General features: G+C 41.6%; 1 protein-coding gene, 1 non-coding gene and 1 pseudogene across 2 annotated transcripts in view; 2 read left to right on the plus strand and 1 right to left on the minus strand.

Annotated features, from left to right (window-relative positions):
- Positions 1 to 3,634: 3,634 nt before the first annotated feature.
- On the plus strand, positions 3,635 to 4,704 carry LOC116646279 (annotated as a pseudogene).
- Positions 4,705 to 9,239: 4,535 nt separating this feature from the next.
- RRM1 (ribonucleotide reductase catalytic subunit M1) overlaps positions 9,240 to 20,175 on the minus strand; it is a 37,654-nt gene continuing 26,718 nt past the window's right edge. Inside the window, exons 13-19 of the mRNA XM_032427202.1 lie at positions 18,970 to 19,119; positions 18,538 to 18,759; positions 16,015 to 16,091; positions 13,555 to 13,690; positions 12,144 to 12,239; positions 10,868 to 11,056; positions 9,240 to 9,859 (exon numbers count right to left, since the gene is read on the minus strand). Coding sequence (XP_032283093.1) covers positions 9,671 to 9,859; positions 10,868 to 11,056; positions 12,144 to 12,239; positions 13,555 to 13,690; positions 16,015 to 16,091; positions 18,538 to 18,759; positions 18,970 to 19,119 — 1,059 coding nt within the window. The 3' untranslated portion in view covers positions 9,240 to 9,670. The remainder of the gene's footprint in view (positions 9,860 to 10,867; positions 11,057 to 12,143; positions 12,240 to 13,554; positions 13,691 to 16,014; positions 16,092 to 18,537; positions 18,760 to 18,969; positions 19,120 to 20,175) is intronic.
- On the plus strand, positions 18,000 to 18,106 carry LOC116646588. The gene has a single exon (XR_004302137.1). It is a non-coding gene; the product is annotated as a U6 spliceosomal RNA (small nuclear RNA).

Here is a 20,175-nt window from a genome sequence, read left to right on the forward strand (position 1 = left end):
ATAATTTAAAAAATTAAAACAATAAAATACAGTATCATGCAACATGAATGAATTTTTCAATCATAATATATTTTTCCTATTTTTCTAAATCTCCTCAGGATATAATGGATTGTAGAAAGCCAAAAATATATACAATGTATTGTGGGGTTTGTAATTTATGTAGCAATAAAACACCAGTACAGTACACAAACACTGGGAGAGGGGAAATGGAAGAAGCCTGTTGTCAGGATCTCATACTGTTTGTTGAAGTGGAATAATACAACTCAAAATAGACTGTGGTCAGTTGAAGATGTGGACCATACATGCTAAAGCTACCTCCAAAATGACACAACCAAAGCACAGCTAACACGCTAAGAAGTAGAATCGAATCATAAAATACTCAATCCAAAGAAAGCAGGAAAAAAAGGAAAAGAGGAGCTTTGCAGTTCTGCTATTTTCAAATTCCAGAGGACAAAGTGGTGAGGCCTCCCTGGAGGAGCCAGCCCCTGCCTCTGTGGGTCTCAGCTCTTCACAGCAGAGCCCACACTGAAGTCACCGCCCGCCCCAGTTCCCGTGCCGCCCGCACTGGGCAAGTAAATCCCTCAGCCATCTCCGTGTGGTGCGCACGTGCGCACACACACACACAGTGCACCTAAATCAGGACCCTGGCTCTCCCACTGTCACCCAAGTGTCCTTTCCTGTCTTCGGATGACCCTGAGTGCCTATGTAATCCCCAGACTGCAAAAGCCCCCTCCCTTCAGCTGAGCCTCAGGTCATTTCTGGGTGCCCCTGGGACGGAGCCTGACCTGAACCCTGACTTGTTCTCTCGAAGCCTCTAACGGCTCAACTGTAAAATGAGAGAAATCCCTCGGCAGATGTGGCTTCTCTCTGAGAAATACCAAGAGCCGTAGAAATGAAAATGTTAGTACACTGTCACCTCCACCCAGCCTCTCTCCCGGGGGTCCCCCGGGAGTCCTGGGTTTCTCCTTGTCTCCTCCTTGGCGTCCTTGGACATGAGTGTCCCCAGGGAACCTCCTCGGCTCCTCCCCTGGAGCCACGCGTCTACTTCTCCATCCCTCCTCTTCAGCCTCACAGATCAGCACTTTTCAGAGGTGAAACCAAAGCCGCGGCAGGCTGCGCCCCGACGGGAGACCACCACAGGCTTCCACGGTGAGGCTGGCGGGGAGAGGACAGATTGATGGGGATTTGGAGGCAGGTTGGACCCGAACTCCACCTATTACCATCGAGAACCTAGGTTCATATTCCAGCCCTATCATGTAATACCTATGAGACATTAAGAAAATTAGTTACCTTCTCTAAACCTCAGTGACCTCATCTATAGACAGGGTTAATAAATAAATTCATCCCTCAGGGTTGCTGTGAGTATTAAAGAAATACTACATGGAAAAACCCTTGGAATCGTGTCTGGCATGTAGTAAGTGCTCAATAAATGCTAACTCTTAATATCACTGCTGAGACTAAGAATGCTTGGAGCCTGTCCAATGCTGCCTCTTGTGTGGGGTGTGAGGGGGAAAGCGAGTCCTAGAAGACCTAAATTTGAGGTCTGGCTCTTCTTGTTAGGTGAGACTGAGCAAATCACTTGGGATCTCTGAGGTTTGATGGGTTTCATTTTTCATTCATTCATTCATTCACGCAACCTCCAAGGGCTGCTCTAAGTTGCAAATGAGAATATTTATTCACGTCCCTTTGTGCATTCATTTGTTCCTTCAACACACTTACTGAGCACATATTCAGCCGTGGGCTCTGGGCTGGGCACTGGGGCAGAGAAGAAAAAGACATGGTCTCCCTACTGGTACCACTGTCAGTCCAGCGGGGAGCTCGATCTGCAAGCCAGCGATTATTGCACGATAAAGGCATGTCCCGGAGCTCTGCTTTTAAAGGTGAGGAGAAAGGGACGCCTGGCGGGCTCAGTCGGTTAAGCATCTTCCTTCAGCTCAGGTCATGATCCTGGGGTCCTCTGCCCCTCCCCCACTCCCCACCCCTGTGCTCGTGCTCGCTTGCTCTCTCTCAAATAAATAAATAAATAAAATCTTTTTTAAAAATAAAAAATAGGGCACCTGGGTGGCTCAGTTGGTTAAGTGACTGCCTTCAGCTCAGTCATGATCCCTGGGTCCTGGGATCAAGTCCCACATGGGGCTCCCCCTGCTCAGCGGGGAGCCTGCTTCTCCCTCTGCCTCTGCCTGCCACTCCCCCTGCTTGTGCTCTCTCTCTCTGTCAAATAAATAAATAAAATCTTTTTAAAAATATAAAAAATAAAGCTGAGGAGAAAGATGGAAAGCTTGAGGGTTGTATCAAGTTAAGGTAGAGCTTAAGTTAAGGTATTTTCTCTAGACAGAGATGAACTTTTTCATATGCTAAGGGGAAAGGGGGAGAAGTAGATGTCCTGAGGACAGAAGAGAGAAAAGACATCTGTCCCTGGGAACTGAAGGAAGGGAGAGGAACATAGTCACCAGTTTGTGAGGACAGGGCGGAGCTCTGCGTGTGGTTTGGACTTTTCCGGGGGAGAAGGAGCACCTATTTCTGCAGAGAGCACCCTGCTCTGGCATCTTCATCACAGCCTCCTACCCGCCCCTCTCCTCTGCTACTCCAGAACAGTAGCCTTGTAGAGTGACTTGGCTGGGTTGGTCTTTGGCCTCTACTCAGTCTGTAAATTCCTTTACCTCAAAGCCTCCAGAGCAACCAAGCCTCTCCTCTGGTGTCCAGAAGTCCATTTGCTACTGGCTCTCACACTGCTTCTCTCCCCTCTTTTTCTCAGTCTGCTTCACTGGCATCTGCTCTTCAGGATTCTGTCTCATGCCCTCTATAAAGTTCTAATCCTCACATAGTCATCTCCAGCCTTAATCCCCCCATTACACTCTCCATCTTATTTTTGATTGGGCATGTTGACTGGGCATCTCTTCATCTACCAGTCCTCACCACATCCAAATGCAATTAATTAATTGTACCTCCTAGCACCCCAACCCTGCTCCTCCTTTCTCAGGTTTTAGGAGTGCCAATGCAGTCATCCTCCCTAACAACAACAACAACAAAAACCCTTGACATTACTGTTGGTTCCTCTGTCTCTCCCCACTTCCAATTGCTCTTAAATTGATGTGACTCTCAAAACATCTCTTCAATCTCTCTCAACACTTTCATCAGCCAGTTAACTGATCTGCTCATCTCTCAGTCTTTTTTGTCCCTTCTGCCCCTCCTTGAGGAGGCTGTTATTCTACATTTCCTTTCTTGACTGTTTAGTGTCAAGAAGCTCCATGAGGAACTACCTGAGTAATCCTAAAATGCAAAACAGGAGAGCAAATTACAGTTCACGTGACAGAGACAGACTGACTTTGTTCAAGTTGAGAGGTTCATCAGCAGGGGCACCTGGGTGGTTCAGTCGGTTAAGCGTCTCTTGATTTTGGCTCAGGTCATGATCTCAGGGTCATGAAATCGAGCCCCGTGTTGGGCTCTGTGCTGGGCATGGAGGCTACTTAAGATTCTCTCTCCCTCTACCTCTGCGACCCCCCCAAAACACTCATGCGCACCCTCTCTCTCTCTAAAAAAAAAAGAAAGGAAACGAAATAGGCTTTCGTCCATTGACCATGTTGTTCTAACAGTCTCTGATCCCTACTCCAGGGGCAACCCAGGGCCAAAGTTAATGGGTGAGGATGGAAATACCAGCACCTTCAACACCTCCTACACCAACTTCTTCCTGATGGGCTTCCCTGGATTGCGAGAGTGGCGGCCCCTCCTGGTCCTGCCTCTTACCTTCCTTTATGTGACCGTCATCTCTGCCAATACCCTGGTCATCCACACGGTGGTGCCCAGCAGAGCCTGCACCAGCCCACGTACCTGCTCATCGCCCTGCTCCTGGCTGTCAACGTTTGTGCTGCCACTGCCGTGGTGCCCAGAATGCTGGCGGGCTTTGTGCATTATGCTAACCCCATATCACTGCACAGCTGCCTGGCCCAAATGTTCTTTATCTACTTCACTCTCCTTCTGGACTACAACCTCCTGCTGGCCATGGTCCTAGACCGCTACGTGGCCATCTGTCACCCACTCCGCTGTACTGACCTGATGACCTCCCACCTGCTGGGTGTGCTGGCCATTCTTGCCCTGACACGGAGCCTAGGAGTGGCAGTACCTCTGGTGGTGCTAACTTCAGAAGCTCAATTCTGCCGGACAGTGGTGATTCCACACTTCACCTGTGAGTACACTGCACTGCTGAGCATAGCTTGTGGAGACTTGACTTTCAACAATAAGTTGGGACTGGCCATGCGGTTGGTCACTGTGACCTTTGACCCCTGCTAGGGGCCTCCTACACCCGCATCATTTATGCTGCCTTCCGGATCTCTTCTGGGGGAGCCTGAGCCAAGGCCTTGCATACATGTGGCTCCCACTTACTGGTCATCCTCACTATCTACCTCTCTGGTCTCTCCACCTCCATTGTCTTCCGAGTAGCCAAGACTGTGTCTCAGGATGTCCAGAACCTGCTCAGTGCCATCTACTTGCTGCTCCCAGGAGCCTTGAATCCTGTCATTTATGGGGTGAAGACCAGGGAGATCTGGCAACATGTGGAAAAGATGCTCTATAGCAAGAAATCAGCCCAGGAGGTTGGGGAGAATGCAGAGAGAATGCAAGGTATGATAGTGGAGGGGAAATTGCCAGGGTGAGAGGACTTTATTAACTTGGGAAGTTGAGGCTGTGACCCCTGGGAATAAGAAATAAGCAGGCTTTACTGAGGGACAGGCTGAAATCATGAGGAGATTATGGGCTCAAATCAGCAGGTCCCTTGTTGGCCAACAATTGCTTTTTAAATTCTCAGAATGCTTTTTCTATTTCCATTCAATAATAAAACTGCTTTTACCTATTTATTTTTTTATGATTTTATTTACTATTTGAGAGAGAGAGCACGAGTGGGGGCAGAGGGAGAGGGAGAAGCAGACCTCTCAGCTGAGCAGGGAGCCCAAGGCGGGGCTTGATCCCAGGACCCTGAGATCATGACCTGAGCCAAAGGCGGATGCTCAACAAGTCTACTGAACCACCCAGGTGCCCCCCCCTTTTTTAAGTTTTTTTAAAAGATTTTATTTTATTTGAGAGGGAGAGAGAGCAGGGAGGGATGGGCAGAGGGAGAGGGAGAGAATCTCAAGCAGACTTCATGCTAAGCACAGAGCCCGACACAGGGCTGGATCTCATGACCCTGAGATCATGACCTGAGCTGAAATCGAGTCAGACGCTTAACCAAGCCACCCAGGCGCCCCATTACCTATTTATCTTTCTGTTTAGTTTCTTTGTCCTCTTCCCCCTGAGAAAGCCCCAATTAATATCTGGATGTATAGAGTCCCACTGGAAGTTGTACAGAGCAAGTCAGACAGACCACGACCTGCTCTGAACATTCAGTCTGGAACAAATATAGTCCAGGCCCTTCCCTGGGACCCAGCCTCTCCCAAATACAGCCTAAGCCCAGTCTGACCAAATATACAGGCCAGCCTTTTGGTTTCCAGTCTAACCCAAGCACACTGGTTGGGTTCTAGAGTCCAGTCAGTCCCAAACACAGGTGAGGCCCCAGGCCTGATACCCCCAATCTGACACAAGCACACAGGTCAGGCCTACCCCAAGTATCCAACTAGCCCACACAAACAGGTCAGGTCCTGCCCAGGGCCACTTAGTCTGATAGATACCCAGACCAAGTCTTCTCCTGGGGCCCAGTCTGAGCCAAAGACCCTACTAGACCGATGGGTACTTGAGTCTGACCCAAACCCATAGGTTAGGCCACTCTTCTCACGGCAGCCTGTGTGAGCTACCTGAAAGTTACTCCCTACTTAAAAGACTTCCACAACTGTCAACGGAATAGAACGTCCTGCAGGGATTTCCCTAAAGGGACTCTGGTGCCTGCATACTGTGCCGAGCCATGTGTAAACCAGGCCCGTCTTCTCTCCTTCTGTTTACTGATCCTAGGGAACTCCCATGAGGCCACAGGTGCAGGCTGGTAGAGGTGTAATGGGAGTGAGGACTATGGGCATTTGCGCCACTTCAGTAACTTACGTGTACTCCCAGGGCCTCTTGAGCCAAATCTTGTATATACCACTTCAATGTGTATACCATTTGATGATGGAATGCTGCTGTGCATGCCCAACTTTATGGCTTGGTGGGTCAAACAGCACGCAGTTCATGATGAGCAGCTCAGGCTGCTTAGTGGTCCATGGTGAAGCATTCGGTCTCTACTAAGGCTGAGTAGCAAGCCAAAAGATGTTTCTCAAAAAGTGAGTAGTTATCAACAGAGGATGGCAGGGCTTTGCTCCAAACTCCTAAGAGCCTCCTAGAGGCTCCAAACAGCATCCTTATCTGCCACCTCAACACCGTAGACCTGCTGGATCATATGGCCCAGGGGGCAGGGCAGCTCATGTGGCAGCCTAGGCCTGTTGCAGAGCCTTCTCTTGTTCCAAGCCCCACTCAACACTAGTAGCTTTTCAGGTCATTTGATAAAGAGGCCAGAATAGCACATCCAAATGAGGAATATGTTGCCATGCTGCCTCCAAAATCCAGAGGCTCACTAGGCATTGTGCCCGTCCTTTGGTTGTAAGAGGAGCCAGATGCAACAATTTATCTTTCACCATAGAGGGAACATCTCAACATGTCTCATATCATTGGAGCCCTTGAAATTTCAGAGATAGAAGGCCTCTGAATTTTTGTCATATTTCCCACCCTCTGACACACAAACGTTCTACCAATAAGTCTAGAGTAGTTGCTAATTTTTAGGTCCAATCAGCAGGTCACCAATGTACTGGAACAGTGTATATATTGTAGAAAAGGTGATCAAGATGAACTAAATTATGACATAGGGCTAGAGAGCTGATATACCGCTGAGGCAGAACATATACATGATCACCCAGAACCTTGCCTCTTAAAGTGTTTGATTAGGAGTACCCAATGATGGTATTTTGAGTGTCTCTATTACCACATCACACCATAAACTATCAGTACTCCCTTTACTACTGGAAATAGTCATTAGTGCCTTTAAATCTAATCAGATTACAGAACCAATTCCAGAAACTCCAGAACCAATTCAGAAGACTCTTCCTGAAGATTCTATTCCTCTAGAACCACTTTTGGTACCAAAATCTGTATCAGTCAAGGTTCTTATTCTCTAGAGAAACAAAACCAATGAGAGAATGGGGGGAGGGGTTGGTAAAGGAGGTTAGGCGGCAGAGGGAGAAGGAAGGGGAGAGGGCGAGAGAGATTTTAGGTAATTGTCTCACGTAATTGTGGAACTAGCAAATCTGAAGTTGGCAGAGCAGGCTAGAATGCTGGAGACCCAGAGAAGAAGTGATATTGTAGCTCAAGTCCAAAGGCAGTCTGAAGGCAGAAGTCCTTCTTTCTTAGGGGACCTCAATCTTTCTTCTCTTAAGGCCTTCAACTGATTGGATGAGGAAACTCACATTATGGAGGGTAATCTGATTTACTCAAAGTCTACAGACTTAAATGTTAATTTCATCTAAAAAAAATATCTGCACAGCAGTACCTAGGCTAGTGTTTGACAAAATACCTGTGTACCATGGCCTAGCCAGTTGGCACATAAAATTAACCATCACAGATGCTTAGGCTCAGAGCAAGCCTAGTCACATGTGGAAAAAGTGCCCTAGCACAGAGCCAATCTGCACCAACAGAGAGCTCCTGAACTCAAGGAAATCTGTCAAAACATAAACTGAATATGCACTAAAGGTACAGAGACTTCAGTGATCATATGCACTAGGGAATAGTCTCTGCAAAAGCAGTTTGGAAAAGTCTCAAACAGAATATTTCAACAACCACCAAAAAATCACAGGCATTACAAAGAAACAGGAAAACAGCTCATTCAAAGGAACAAGAAAAATTGATAGAAAACATCCCTGAGGAAGCCCAGCCATCAGACTTACTATACAAAGATATTAAAACAACTGTCTTAAATATGCTTAAAGAGCTAAAGGAAAACATGGACAAATAAGTAAAGGAAATCAGAAAAACAATGTATTAAAATCAGAATATCAACAAAGACATAGAAATTGGTCTAGGGAAACAAATTTTAGAGCTGGAAAGAATAACTGAGATAAAAAATTCATTAAAGGGGCTCAACAGATGTGAGCGTGAAGAAAAATCAATGACCATGATGACAGCACAGTTGAAATTATTGAGTCTAAGGAACAAAAAAAGAATTAAGAAAAGTGAATGAACTCTAAGGGACCTGTGGGACACAAGCAGTGGACCAAAAGATGCATTATGGAGTCCCAGAAGGGAAAGAAAGAAATGGGCAAAAAGATTATCTGAAGAAATAATGGCTGAAAACTTCCCAAATTTAATGAAAGATGTCAATCTACTGATCCAAGCAGCTCAACAAACATCAAGGAGGATAAACTCAGAGATCCACACCAAGATACATTAAAATCAAACTGTCAAAAGCCAATAGGATGGCTATTATCAAAAATATAAAAAACTAGCAATTGTTGGCAAGGATGTGGAGTAACTGGAACTCTCGTGCGTGCACTACTGGTAGGAATGTAAAATGGTGCAACTCCAATAGAAAAGTTTGGCAGTTCCTCAAAAAGTTAAACAAAGAATTATGATATATTCCCACAATTCCACTTCTAGGTATACACCCCCCAAAACTGAAAACAGTAATTCAAACAGATACTTGTGCATCAATGTTCACAGCAGCATTATTCACAATAGCCAACAGGTGAGAATAACCCCAATGTCCACTAACATATGAATGGATAGACAAAATGTGATATATACTACAATGGAATATTACTCAGCTTTTAAGAGGAATTAAATTCTGCTATATGCTACATGGATGAACCTTGAAAACATGTTAAGTGAAGTAAGCCAGACACAAAAGGTCACATATTGTAGTATTCCATTTATATGAGGTACCTAGAATAAATAACTTCAAAGACAGAAAGTAGAACAGAGATTACCAGGGATTGAGAGAAGGGAATGAGGAGTTATTGTTTTAGAGTTTCTGTGTGGGATGATAAAAAATGTCTGGAAATAGGTAGTGGTGATGGTTGTATATTGTATATGTACTTCATGCCACTAAATTATATGCTTTAAAGTGGGTAAAATGGTAATATTTATGTTATGTATATTTTACCACAATAAAAAGAGGAAATAGGCATATGTTAAAATCAGAATTCTGCACAGCATCTAGGTAATTTTTCTTAAACTCTCAAAGTTCAGAAAATGTTTTTTTCAAATTTAACCTCTGTATGAAAATAAATGACAAATTTGGTCTCACACAGTCACTTAGAAATGTTTATTTCAGAATGACCTATAGGACCTTATCCAGATAAAGGTCCTGTCAGCACTTCTCACAGGTTGACTCAGTTTTGTTTCTATGGACCCACCAGTCAAAGCAGCAAAATGAAGTTTCCTTACGAAAACTGAGGTCACCAGAAAAGGGTGCCAGGTGGGCAATGAAACCCTACTCAATCACTCCCTATTTGCAAGGTGACTTCTTTTGCACTCCTAAAACTTCTACTTTGATTCCCAAGATATCAATTTAAAAAATTAATACTTTCACACTTTAAATTGACTGATCCTTTTGCTGCATTAAGGTCCAGCAAAGCCTTAGCACTTCAAGCAAACCTACTACACCTATCTATGCTCAAGAAGTAGTTTGGCTGTGAGGAAGTGCTGGTCTCTTCTAAGCCTTTCCTCAGGACCCACACATCAGACATTCCTCTCTATTCTCCAGAGAGCACACCATGGCTGCTGTGTTCCTCTCCTTCTCTTCTTCTTCTTTTGTTGCCTTCTCCTTATCTTTCAGCTTCTCTTTATTTAGAGTGAACTGGATTGGATTTGCTGCTGGTCGTGTCCTTAAGTAATACATCCCAGTCTTCAAACCCTACAAAGGAAGCAAATACAACTACTAGAAATTGTAATACTAGGCATTCGAGACCAATGTTTAAAATACATTTCCATAAACCAAGTCAGACTGTTTTCTATACCTGAAACTCCAACTCCTCTAGGAAGCCTTTTCAAAAATGCTTAAAGAGGTAGAGTCAGACAGTATACTGTGTTCCTTTTGCCACTAAAAAAGCTTACCTCTTTGGAAATGTCAAATATTTTTGTTCTTTAGTCTTTTCTTGTTTTGATGTGTATAACTTACAAGTTTGCCTAAAACATGTCTGTCTTATAACTATTTATGGAGCTAGATTGTGTCTCTGTAAAGAACAGATGGTGACTACTTCAAGGATAAGGATCATCTTCTATTCAGTATCCCCAGTCTTGGCACACAGTATGTGGTCAATAAATGCCTCTTAAATTTAAAAAAAAAAAAAAAAAAATTGTAAATCTATATAAATACCCAGAAGATTGCCAGGAATAAGGATAGAATCCAGAATCACAGGACTTTACAGTTGGCAATGAGAAGCTAAGTAACTGGCTTTTATACTGTATATCGTTAAAGTGGGGAAACAAAGGATGTTTTTGAATAGTGGGTTGACGCATGTAAAAGTTTCATTTTAGAAACAGCAGCAGTGCACAAGACAGCCTAGAGCAGACACTAGAAGCAGGGAGATCAGCTAAGAAGTTTAAGAATAATGGCAGTGGAACAGGAAGAAAGATATTCAAGAAACAGTACAAAGGAACAACCATCACAACTTGGTGAGTGTTTGTATGGAGAATAAGGGGAGAGTTGTAGATAACTCCAAGGTTTCAAACCTAAGAATGAAATAATCCTAAAAGAAACAAGAAAATCCGAAGTGAGAGCTTGATCTGGTACAAAAACCATGATTTGGTTTTAACATATTGAAGTGAAAGAACTGCTAGGTGGCAATATTTAATAGGTAGCTAGAATATAAAACTGTTCCAATTCCAAAATATCCCAACTTCCTTGATTTCCTCCACCCACCTGCTTCCAGCCGTAGAAATGCATACTGGTGAGTTTGCCATAGTTAGGCTCAGCGATGTGGATGTTCAAAGATTGGCTTTGATCAATGAAAGCACCTCTTTCAGCTGCCATCTTAAGAACAGTTTTCTGTGAAATTTCCCACACAGTCTTATAAAGTTGCTTCAGGTCATCAGGAATTTCTGGTATGCTCTGAAGAAGAAAAAACAAATGTTTATTGCAGTCTGGCTGAAGAAATCAGGACAATTAACGTAATTAATGACACAAGGGTCTGGCCTTAGTTCTACTTCCTGCCAGGTCTGACCGTATCATCATCATACCATATGATCCTTATCAAGTTTCCTAAGACGCTCACCTCTGGTTTAGAATGTTCAACAAAACTCCATTTAACAAACAAAGTATCTGGCTAGTGGTAATGATTCTAAGATCCATTTCTATTTGGATTATAGCCAAAATATTCATTGTTCTAAAGGTACTTAATAATAATTTATTAAGCAGCAATAAATGACCCTTGAATTTTACAGAAAACACAAGTAATCAGGGCTATAACTCATAGGCAGACAATCAAGGGAAGCAATGAAACAAACCCCTTTTGGAGTCAATAGAAATAATGTTTTCTTAGGTCTAGGGTTAATTTGCATCAAAACATACAGACTAGCTAATGGCTACCATTTCTGCCAGCAAATATAGAAATGTTACAGAAATCCTTATCTGTGTTGGCAGGGAGACAAATGTTTAGACAGAGGCCTCCACCTACAAAAATAAATACTTCTTGATTCTTGGCTGCAAATATTTTATTGTTAAACACTATCTGTTGCTCTGTTTTTTTGGACTTTTGAGTCCTCAGTCTCCACCATACTTTTTAAATAAGTTTGACTCTAATTTCACACTTTATATCAGTGGTCCCCAAACTTTAATGCATTTTGGAATTTTAAATACCTAGGGAGTATTTAAAAAAATACTAATGCCTGGCTCCCATTTCCAGACATTCTAATTTAACTGTTATGGGGTACAACCTAAGCTTCATAATTTTAAAAGCTCCCCAACTGGTTCTAATGTACAGAAAAGTCAGAAACTACTGCTTCATATTATTGCACAAACAAGAGGGTAAAGCCTAGCTATGTGAAAATGTATATAATACTAGCACAACAATGCAGAGGTTAACATAAGCCCATATGACCATAGTGAATAACCTTTCTCTCTACTGCATGGGGTAAGTGAGAAGGTACCAATGTCCAATTTAGCTTCTAAAGAGCACACTTGATTTTTCATTCTGTACCTGGATAGAACCATTGCATGCAATAATCTGATTTTTCATCTCTTCATTCCACAAGCCCCGCTCAGTAAGATCCTTCAGTAAGTGAGGATTTACAATCTGAATAGAAAAGCAAAAAAGATGTCAAGGAATAAATAAGAATGACAGAGCCTAAAAAGGATCACAGGCCTGGAGCTTAAAATAAATAAGATCATTGAAGAAGTATTTAACATTAAATTAGTTGGTAAATTCTATATTTTATAAGACTGAGAGGCCCATCCTACCAAACAAAAGTTATATTCCTTTAAATTCTTGATCTGTGATTCAAGAAACATGATATTTACAAAAATAAAAAGAACTAGCATTGCCTAAGATGGGTAAATCTATGTGGATTACTTCTTTTTTTCCCCCCTAAGTAAGGATACAATAAATACTTAAGAAGAAAAATTAGAAATGTATCTACTCCAAACCTTACAGAAATTTATTTCAGGTAATCTGGAAATTCACAAATAAAATCTTTTAAATTAGTGGTTCTCGGGGCGCCTGGGTGGCTCAGTCATTAAGCATCTGCCTTCGGCTCAGGTCATGATCCCAGAGTCCTGGGATCAAGCCCTGCATCAGGCTCCCTGCTCCACAGGAAGCCTGCTTCTCCCTCTCCCACTCCCCCTGCTTGTGTTCCCTCTCTGGCTGTCTTTCTCTCTGTCAAATAAATAAAACCTTTAAAAAAAATAAAAAAAAAATTAGTGGTTCTCAACCCTAGCTGCACATTAGAATTACCTGGGAACTTTAAAAAAACACTGGTGCTACCCACCAGAAATTCTAATTTGTAAACCAGGTTGAGAACTATTGTCATGGTTCCATATACTTCTTGCTTCTATATACATCTTGAGTTTCACTGTATACATCTTGAGTATCATCAACTTAAGCATCTGAGGTCATAGTATACATCATTATGATTACAGAATGGTTAAATATCTTGTGAACTCTAATATCAACAAGATACGTTCGTACCTGACCCTCAATCATTCATTCATTTTTTTTTTTTAAGATTTTATTTATTTACTTGACAGAGAGAAGGCACACAGAGAGGGAACACAAGCAGGGGGAGTGGGAGAGGGAGAAGATGGCTTCCCACGGAGTAGGGAGCCCAATATGGGGCTCGATCCCAGGACCCTGAGATCATGACCCGAGCCGAAAGCAGACGCTTAACGACTGAGCCATCCAGGCGCCCCTCAATCATTCATTCTTTTAACAGATATTTGTTAAATGTCTATTATTAAATAACTTAGAATAATATTGGAGATGAAGTGGACTCACTTTATCAAAGCTTTGCCCCCATACTAAGCAAAAGGGACATACTAAATATGAGTTGGCAGTTACTCCCAACAACAGGCTTTTGCAAGATCTACTGTAGGTCTAGTTGTGATCTTCTCACCTGAAATTCTCCTGACAAGACTCTGCGAGTATAGATGTTGCTGGTATAAGGTTCAATGGACTCATTATTTCCCAGAATCTGCGCAGTTGAAGCAGTAGGCATCGGGGCAATAAGTAAACTGTTTCTTATACCATACCTAAAGAAAAGGAGATTATTAGGTGCTGGTACTAAAACTACAATCTGCCAGGAAGGCAGCTACTTCAAGTCACTGCAGTAAATGCAGATGCTATGAGTGACGTCATACATGCATTAGACTCACATAATGACTTTTGAATTTAACCCCTACAGAGATGCAACTCACAGTATGAGTGGTATAGCTTGCCCCTCTCCTAAATGCCTGACTCCTAAACAAAATTAGCACAATTTTACTGCTGGCGATTCTTATCATGCCATGACTTATTAGCACTTGCCACACTAGCTTGCCCAAGGAAATAACAGAATGGCTGAAGAGTCCCCACCTGTATCAGGGTACATTCATTCAACCCTCATTCTCTTCTACATGCTCTATGATTACTGTGCTAAGCCCTTTCAGGAAACATAATGATGTGAAAGTGGTCAGAATCTGACATCTATCACCAAAATTCTCCATAGGGAAAAATTATGCTCAAAGTATATTCCTGACTTCCTCTATTACCTCTTCAATCATAAGTTCCTAGAGGAAGCTTAACATCTTTTGACTCTATTCACTGCCAAAGAGAGTGCTTAAGGAAGAATATACTATCTGAACACTGAGAAATCTTCAAACTGCCCTTAGCTCGTCCTTCAAAGCTCAGCCTAAGAGATGACCACTCTAGAACATCTTTCCCGACCAGGCAGAAAATATTAAATACAAAAGCCAAATATAAGTATTTCTTCTGCAAACATTTTCTATGACCTGTACCTTTATGTATACTTTACTTGTGCTACATGTCTCACCTTACTTAGTAAGTCTTAAGTTTCTCAAACACCAAGAGTTTGGTCTTTCCTATATTCTATACCTCTGGATTTATACAGTACTTAGCTTAAAGCTTCATATCCTAATGGAATCTGTACAACCAGGATCTTAATCTCACTTTGTCACTCTCTAGTTTTGAGGTATCAAGAAAACCACCAACCGACTTCATGTCTTACTTCCTCAGCAAAGTGGACAGTGATTTCCTGTCCAAAGATAGGAAAACGTTTTGAAAAGTCATAATATATATATATATAAAAGACACACCAAACTATGGAATTGTCTGTAATCATTAAAAACATTAGGTAGGTCTGCATGTACTAAGAGAAAGATGTCCAAAATAAATCTTAGAATATGTCAAGTTTGATCATATTTTTATAACAAAACTGTGTGCACCTGCAAATGTACTGAAAAAGGTCTAGAAAAATACACACCATTAACAATGGTTAATCTCTGGTAAAAGGAATAAGTTGGTTTGTATTTGTTTTGTGGAACAAGTGGTTGGCAGAAGAGGTATAAAGAAGGGCTTTCACCTTCCATTTTGTTTCTGTATTTGAACTTTGCTATTCATGTATTAATTTTGAAATTTTAAAAAGTTGTGTATAGAAAAATACCCATGGTATTTTGAGGAAGAAAAAAACAAAAAATAAAATACATGTCCATTTTTGTAAAAGTTGAATTTGCATATAAATGTACCCAGGCACACACATTCAGAAGAAAGTCTGAAAGATGAAAGACAAAAAGATACAAACAGATTTTTAGGAGGTGGTATTGGGATAATTTCATTTTACTCCCTTTCACACATATGTTTTCCAAAATTTTCTAACATGTATTATTAAGTAATAAAACAATTTTAAGGCAAATAGATATTTTTTAAAGAGTATTTTAAAGCTACTGCTTCCTTCTATAAACATTAAACACTCTGCATATGCATTAACCCAGAGATGACAGGATCATGAAGAAAGTGAAAACAATTTGTTTTATTATTCATTAAGCAAAACATGCTACCCGCCCTTAAATCTTTTATGTTTATTAGCTTGAAAGGCCTTAAAAACCTCAAGTTTTACATTTTTCTTTCACAGTTTAACATATTACCCTCCAAAAGCTCTTCCAAATCCCTAACTTACTCCTATGACAACCAATTCAGCAAAAGCCACTTAGGTGCCCAAGGGAGTTAAGCAATAAATAAAAGTGAAAAACTTTTAAAAAGCAAGCACACTTGGAAATATGAAGTTTAATGAGAAAAAGAATTGCTTAATCCAGGTAGTTAAGCCCCTAAAATAAGATCAACTAATAATACCTACCATTTATTAAAATGCTTTCATTGCACCAAGCAATTTGTAGGTTACTATTCATATATTATCTTACAAAGTATTTTTACAAAAATAGTTCTGTAGATAGGTCATTTTAGCCCCATTTAAGAGAAAAAATGAGTTTCAGAAGTTAAAATAACATACCTAACTTCTGAAAGCCAGAATGAGAACCTAAACCCTCCTTACTTCAAAACTATCTTACATCTCTTTGCTTACTTTGCAATCTTCTCCTTGAGAAGTTTCCAGTCCCACAGGTCTGTGGGAGTAACATTCCACATATCATACTGAAGGATCTAGGGAATAAACAATGCAAACTTATGACAAATCACTCTATAACAATTTAGAACAATGACAAAAACCAAATGACTAACGGCCATTCCCCACAACCCAACAAATGTCTTCTAGTAGAACTGTGTGGAATCCAAGGTCCAGAGATTTCCTTGGACAAACTTTCATGCAGTCATATTGATCAAAAGCAGGCTAAGAAACCTGGCTTATCTCTTCCCCATGTCCCTGATGTGAGCCCTCAGAGGATTCGTATCATATCTACAAACCGGGAAATCCTAACATTCATAAGTATGTTGCTGAGATGCATTCTCTTTTTGTACAGTAAAAATGTTACTCCAATTTCATCTTTCTTAATTGCCTTGATCTATTTACTTAGCTATTAAACACCTATTTTCAAACCACTGGATATCAGATTTCCTAAATATCAGCAGGAACATCAGGACTAAAAATAACATAACATTTTATTTTATACAGAAGAGACTCGTACTACCAATAATAAAGGCAGTGTAGAAAGCAGAATTCTAAGACAGTTCCCAGGTTCTCACCCCCTGGTGCACAGGCCATGTATAATGTCCTCCTCCTGAGTGTGGACAAGACCTGGGAATATGATGGATGTTACTTACATAATTATGGCAAAGATGAAAAGTTTCTGCAGATGTAATTAAGGTTACAAATCAGTTAACCTTGAGTTAAACAAAAGAGAGGATATCCTGAGTATACCTGACTTATCAGATGAAAACCGTCAAAAGAGCAACTGGACTGGGGCCTTCTTGAAATGACTCTCCCTCCTACTGGCTTTGAAGAAGCACAATGTCATGAGTTCTACAGGTACAAACAAATGAATTCCGCCAAAAACCAGGTGAGCTTGGAAGAGGACTCTGAGCCTCAGAGGAGACCGCAGCCTCTATCAACACCCTGACTGGGGCGCCTGGGTGGCTCAGTCGTTAAGCATCTGCCTTCGGCTCAGGTCATGATCCTGGGGTCCTGGGATCGAGCCCCACATCGGGCTCCCTGCCCCGCGGGAAGCCTGCTTCTCCCTCTCCCACTCCCCCTGCTTGTGTTCCCTCTCTCGCTATGTCTCTCTCTCTCAAATAAATAAATAAAATCTTAAAAAAAAACACAACACACCCTGACTATAACCTTGTGAGACCCAAAGAAAACAATGTAGCTGAGGCAAGCCTGGACCCCTGACTCAAGGAAATGGAGATAATGTATGTTGTTTTTATCTACTAAATCTAGCAAAAGAAAACTAATACAGTTAGAATTCTTCTTAAGTCGCTTTTACCAATGACTCGTTCCATATAAAACATTAAAATAAAGGGGCATCTGGCTGGCTCAGTCGGTGGATCATGAGACTCTTGATCTTCAGGTTATTAAGTTCAAATCCCTTGTTGGGTGTAGAGATTACTCAAAAATAAAATCTTGGGGTGCCTGGGGCTCAGCTGGTTAACTGTCTGCCTTCAGCTCGGGTTGTGATCCTGGGGTCCTGGGATCAAGCGCCATGTGGGGCTCCCTGCTCAGCGAGGAGTCTGCTTCTCCTGCTCCCTCTGCCCCTTGCCCCAGCTTGTTCTCTCTCTCTCTAATAAATAAAAAATCTAAAAAATAAAACAAAATCTTAAAAAATAACACATTAAAACAGAGTATAGTTTCCTTTTTTTTTAAAAGATTTTATTTATTTATTTGAGAGAGAGAATGAGAGAGAGCACATGAGAGGGGGGAGGGTCAGAGGGAGAAGCAGGCTCCCTGCTGAGCAGGGAGCCCGATGCGGGACTCGATCCAGGGACTCCAGGATCATGACCTGAGCCGAAGGCAGTCGCTTAACCAACTGAGCCACCCAGGCGCCCAAAACAGAGTATAGTTTCCTATGGCTGGTAACAAATTACCATAAATTTGGTGGCTTAAAATAAAAATCTGTGCTCACTTCAGCAGCACATATACTAAAATTGAAACGATACAGAGAAGATTAGCCTGGCCCCTGTGCAAGGATGACACGGAAATTCTTGAAGCGTTCCATATTAAAAAAAAAAAAAAAAAAAATTTATTCTCATAGTTCTGGAAGCCAGAAGCCCAAAATGAACATGTTGGGAGGACTCTGCTCCCTTCAGAGGCTCTGGAGGAGATTCTGTTCTTTGCCTCTTCCAGCTTCTAGTGGCTATCAGCATTCTTGGGTTGTGGATGCATTACTCTGACTTCTGCCTCCATGGTCATGTTGCCTCCTCCTCTTCTCTGTCTCTTGTAAGAACTATTGTCACTGGATTTAGGGCCCACCTGGGTAATCCAGGATAATCTCATTTCAAAATCCTTAATTACATCTGCAAAGACCCTTTTGAAATCCAAAAAGTTAACACTCATAGGTCCAGGGATTAGGATGTGAACACATCTTTTTGTAGGCTACCATTCAGCCTACTGTAAGAACTTACAGGCAAAAAGAAATTTCATCCATATACTTACTCCTCTGCTGACTGGAGAGCCCTCATAGGTTTCATATGGGCCATGCTCCTTGGCCAGGTCACAGCTGGCTTCCAAGGCTCCATAATAAATGGTTTCAAAGATCTGCTTATTCAGTAGCTGTGCTTCTGGACTCTCAAAAGGATACCTCATCAGAATAAAAGCATCTGCCAGACCTTGTACCCCGATTCCAATGGGGCGATGGCGTTTATTTGATAAGCATGCCTTTGTGCCAACAGATTTAGAGAAGAAGGAGACATTACTGAACAGAAAAGGCAACACTCTGCACCAAATGATACATGCTCTTTTTTTTTTATCTCTGTTTTCTCACATCATTCCAATGACAGCCGTTTAAATGATGACTGGCAGATCATGATAAGCTCCCTCCAACTTGGATTTCAAGAATTACCAATAAGCAGAGACCTCTATTCATACCTCTGGGACAGGGTAGTAGTTAATATCAATAATTTTATTCAAGTTTCGGACAATGACTTTGGTGACTTCAGCCAGCTTCTTAAAGTCATATGTGTGTTCTGACGTGACATACATATTCAGGGCCAGGGAAGCCAAGTTACAGACTGCAACCTGGAATGCAAAGAAAAAGAGTCAAGAATCACACAATTTTTATTTCTTCCCCCTGTGTCAATGACGACACCATGTAAGCCTCTAACACTATAAAATTTGTATCTTTATCTTCTCCCTCTTCATCCTTCATTTCTAAATCCCAATACCTATCCACGTGTGAGTTGTAACATGCACCAGTGAAATAGGTAAGGTAGAGAATCTGTGTTCCATAGTCCATGGCTCTATTACCAGACAGATCTCCCATTGTGCTCTAATTTCTTATGTGTATCTGTCTCAGTCAGTAGATGTGTGCTGTCCAATACAGTAGCCACTAGCCACATGTAGCTATTTAAATAAAATTAAAAATTGTTTCTCGGTGGCACTAGTCATATTTCATGTGCTCAACAGCCACCAGATACATTTCCATCACTGCAGAAAGCTCTTCCAAATTACACATTCCCACCTTACTCTTACTGAGATTCTGATAAGTTCCTAACAATAGGGGATCAAATTTGTGAATTTTGCAAAAGCTCTTCAGGTGATTTTCCACTACACTACACTAGGTGGTAAGCTTTTTCAGGAAAGAAACATATCTTATTTAACCTTATATTTTTAGTACTAGTACCACATCTGGTATATAATAAATGCTTAATAATGCTGAATGAATACAGTTCCTTTTCCATTTTGGACTATCATAACCCAAAATCTCAACTCCTCTCACCTAGACTCCCTCATGCCCTTCATATCTAACTCAATTCTACACATTGCCTAAGTACCCAGTTTTAAAGCATAGCTCGGATTGCATAAGTCTGATAAATGCTAGGGAGAAAAATAAGGCAGGAAAAGACAAAAGGGTTCTAGGAATAAGGACAGAAGGAGTGCCATTTTTAAATAGAGTTGTCAAGGAAGATCTCACTGAGAATGAGACATATGAACAAAGAACTGAAAAGGTTAGACAGCAAAAATCCTGAGGAGGGAATGTGCTTGATATACTTGGAAATTAGTAGGGCTGGAGCACAGTGAGCAAGGGGGAAAGTAACAGTAGATGAGATGGGCATACTCAGTTGTGCATGAACC

Source organism: Phoca vitulina, unplaced genomic scaffold, assembly GCF_004348235.1.
Source record: "Phoca vitulina isolate PV1807 unplaced genomic scaffold, GSC_HSeal_1.0 scaffold36, whole genome shotgun sequence".
NCBI lineage: Eukaryota > Metazoa > Chordata > Mammalia > Carnivora > Phocidae > Phoca > Phoca vitulina.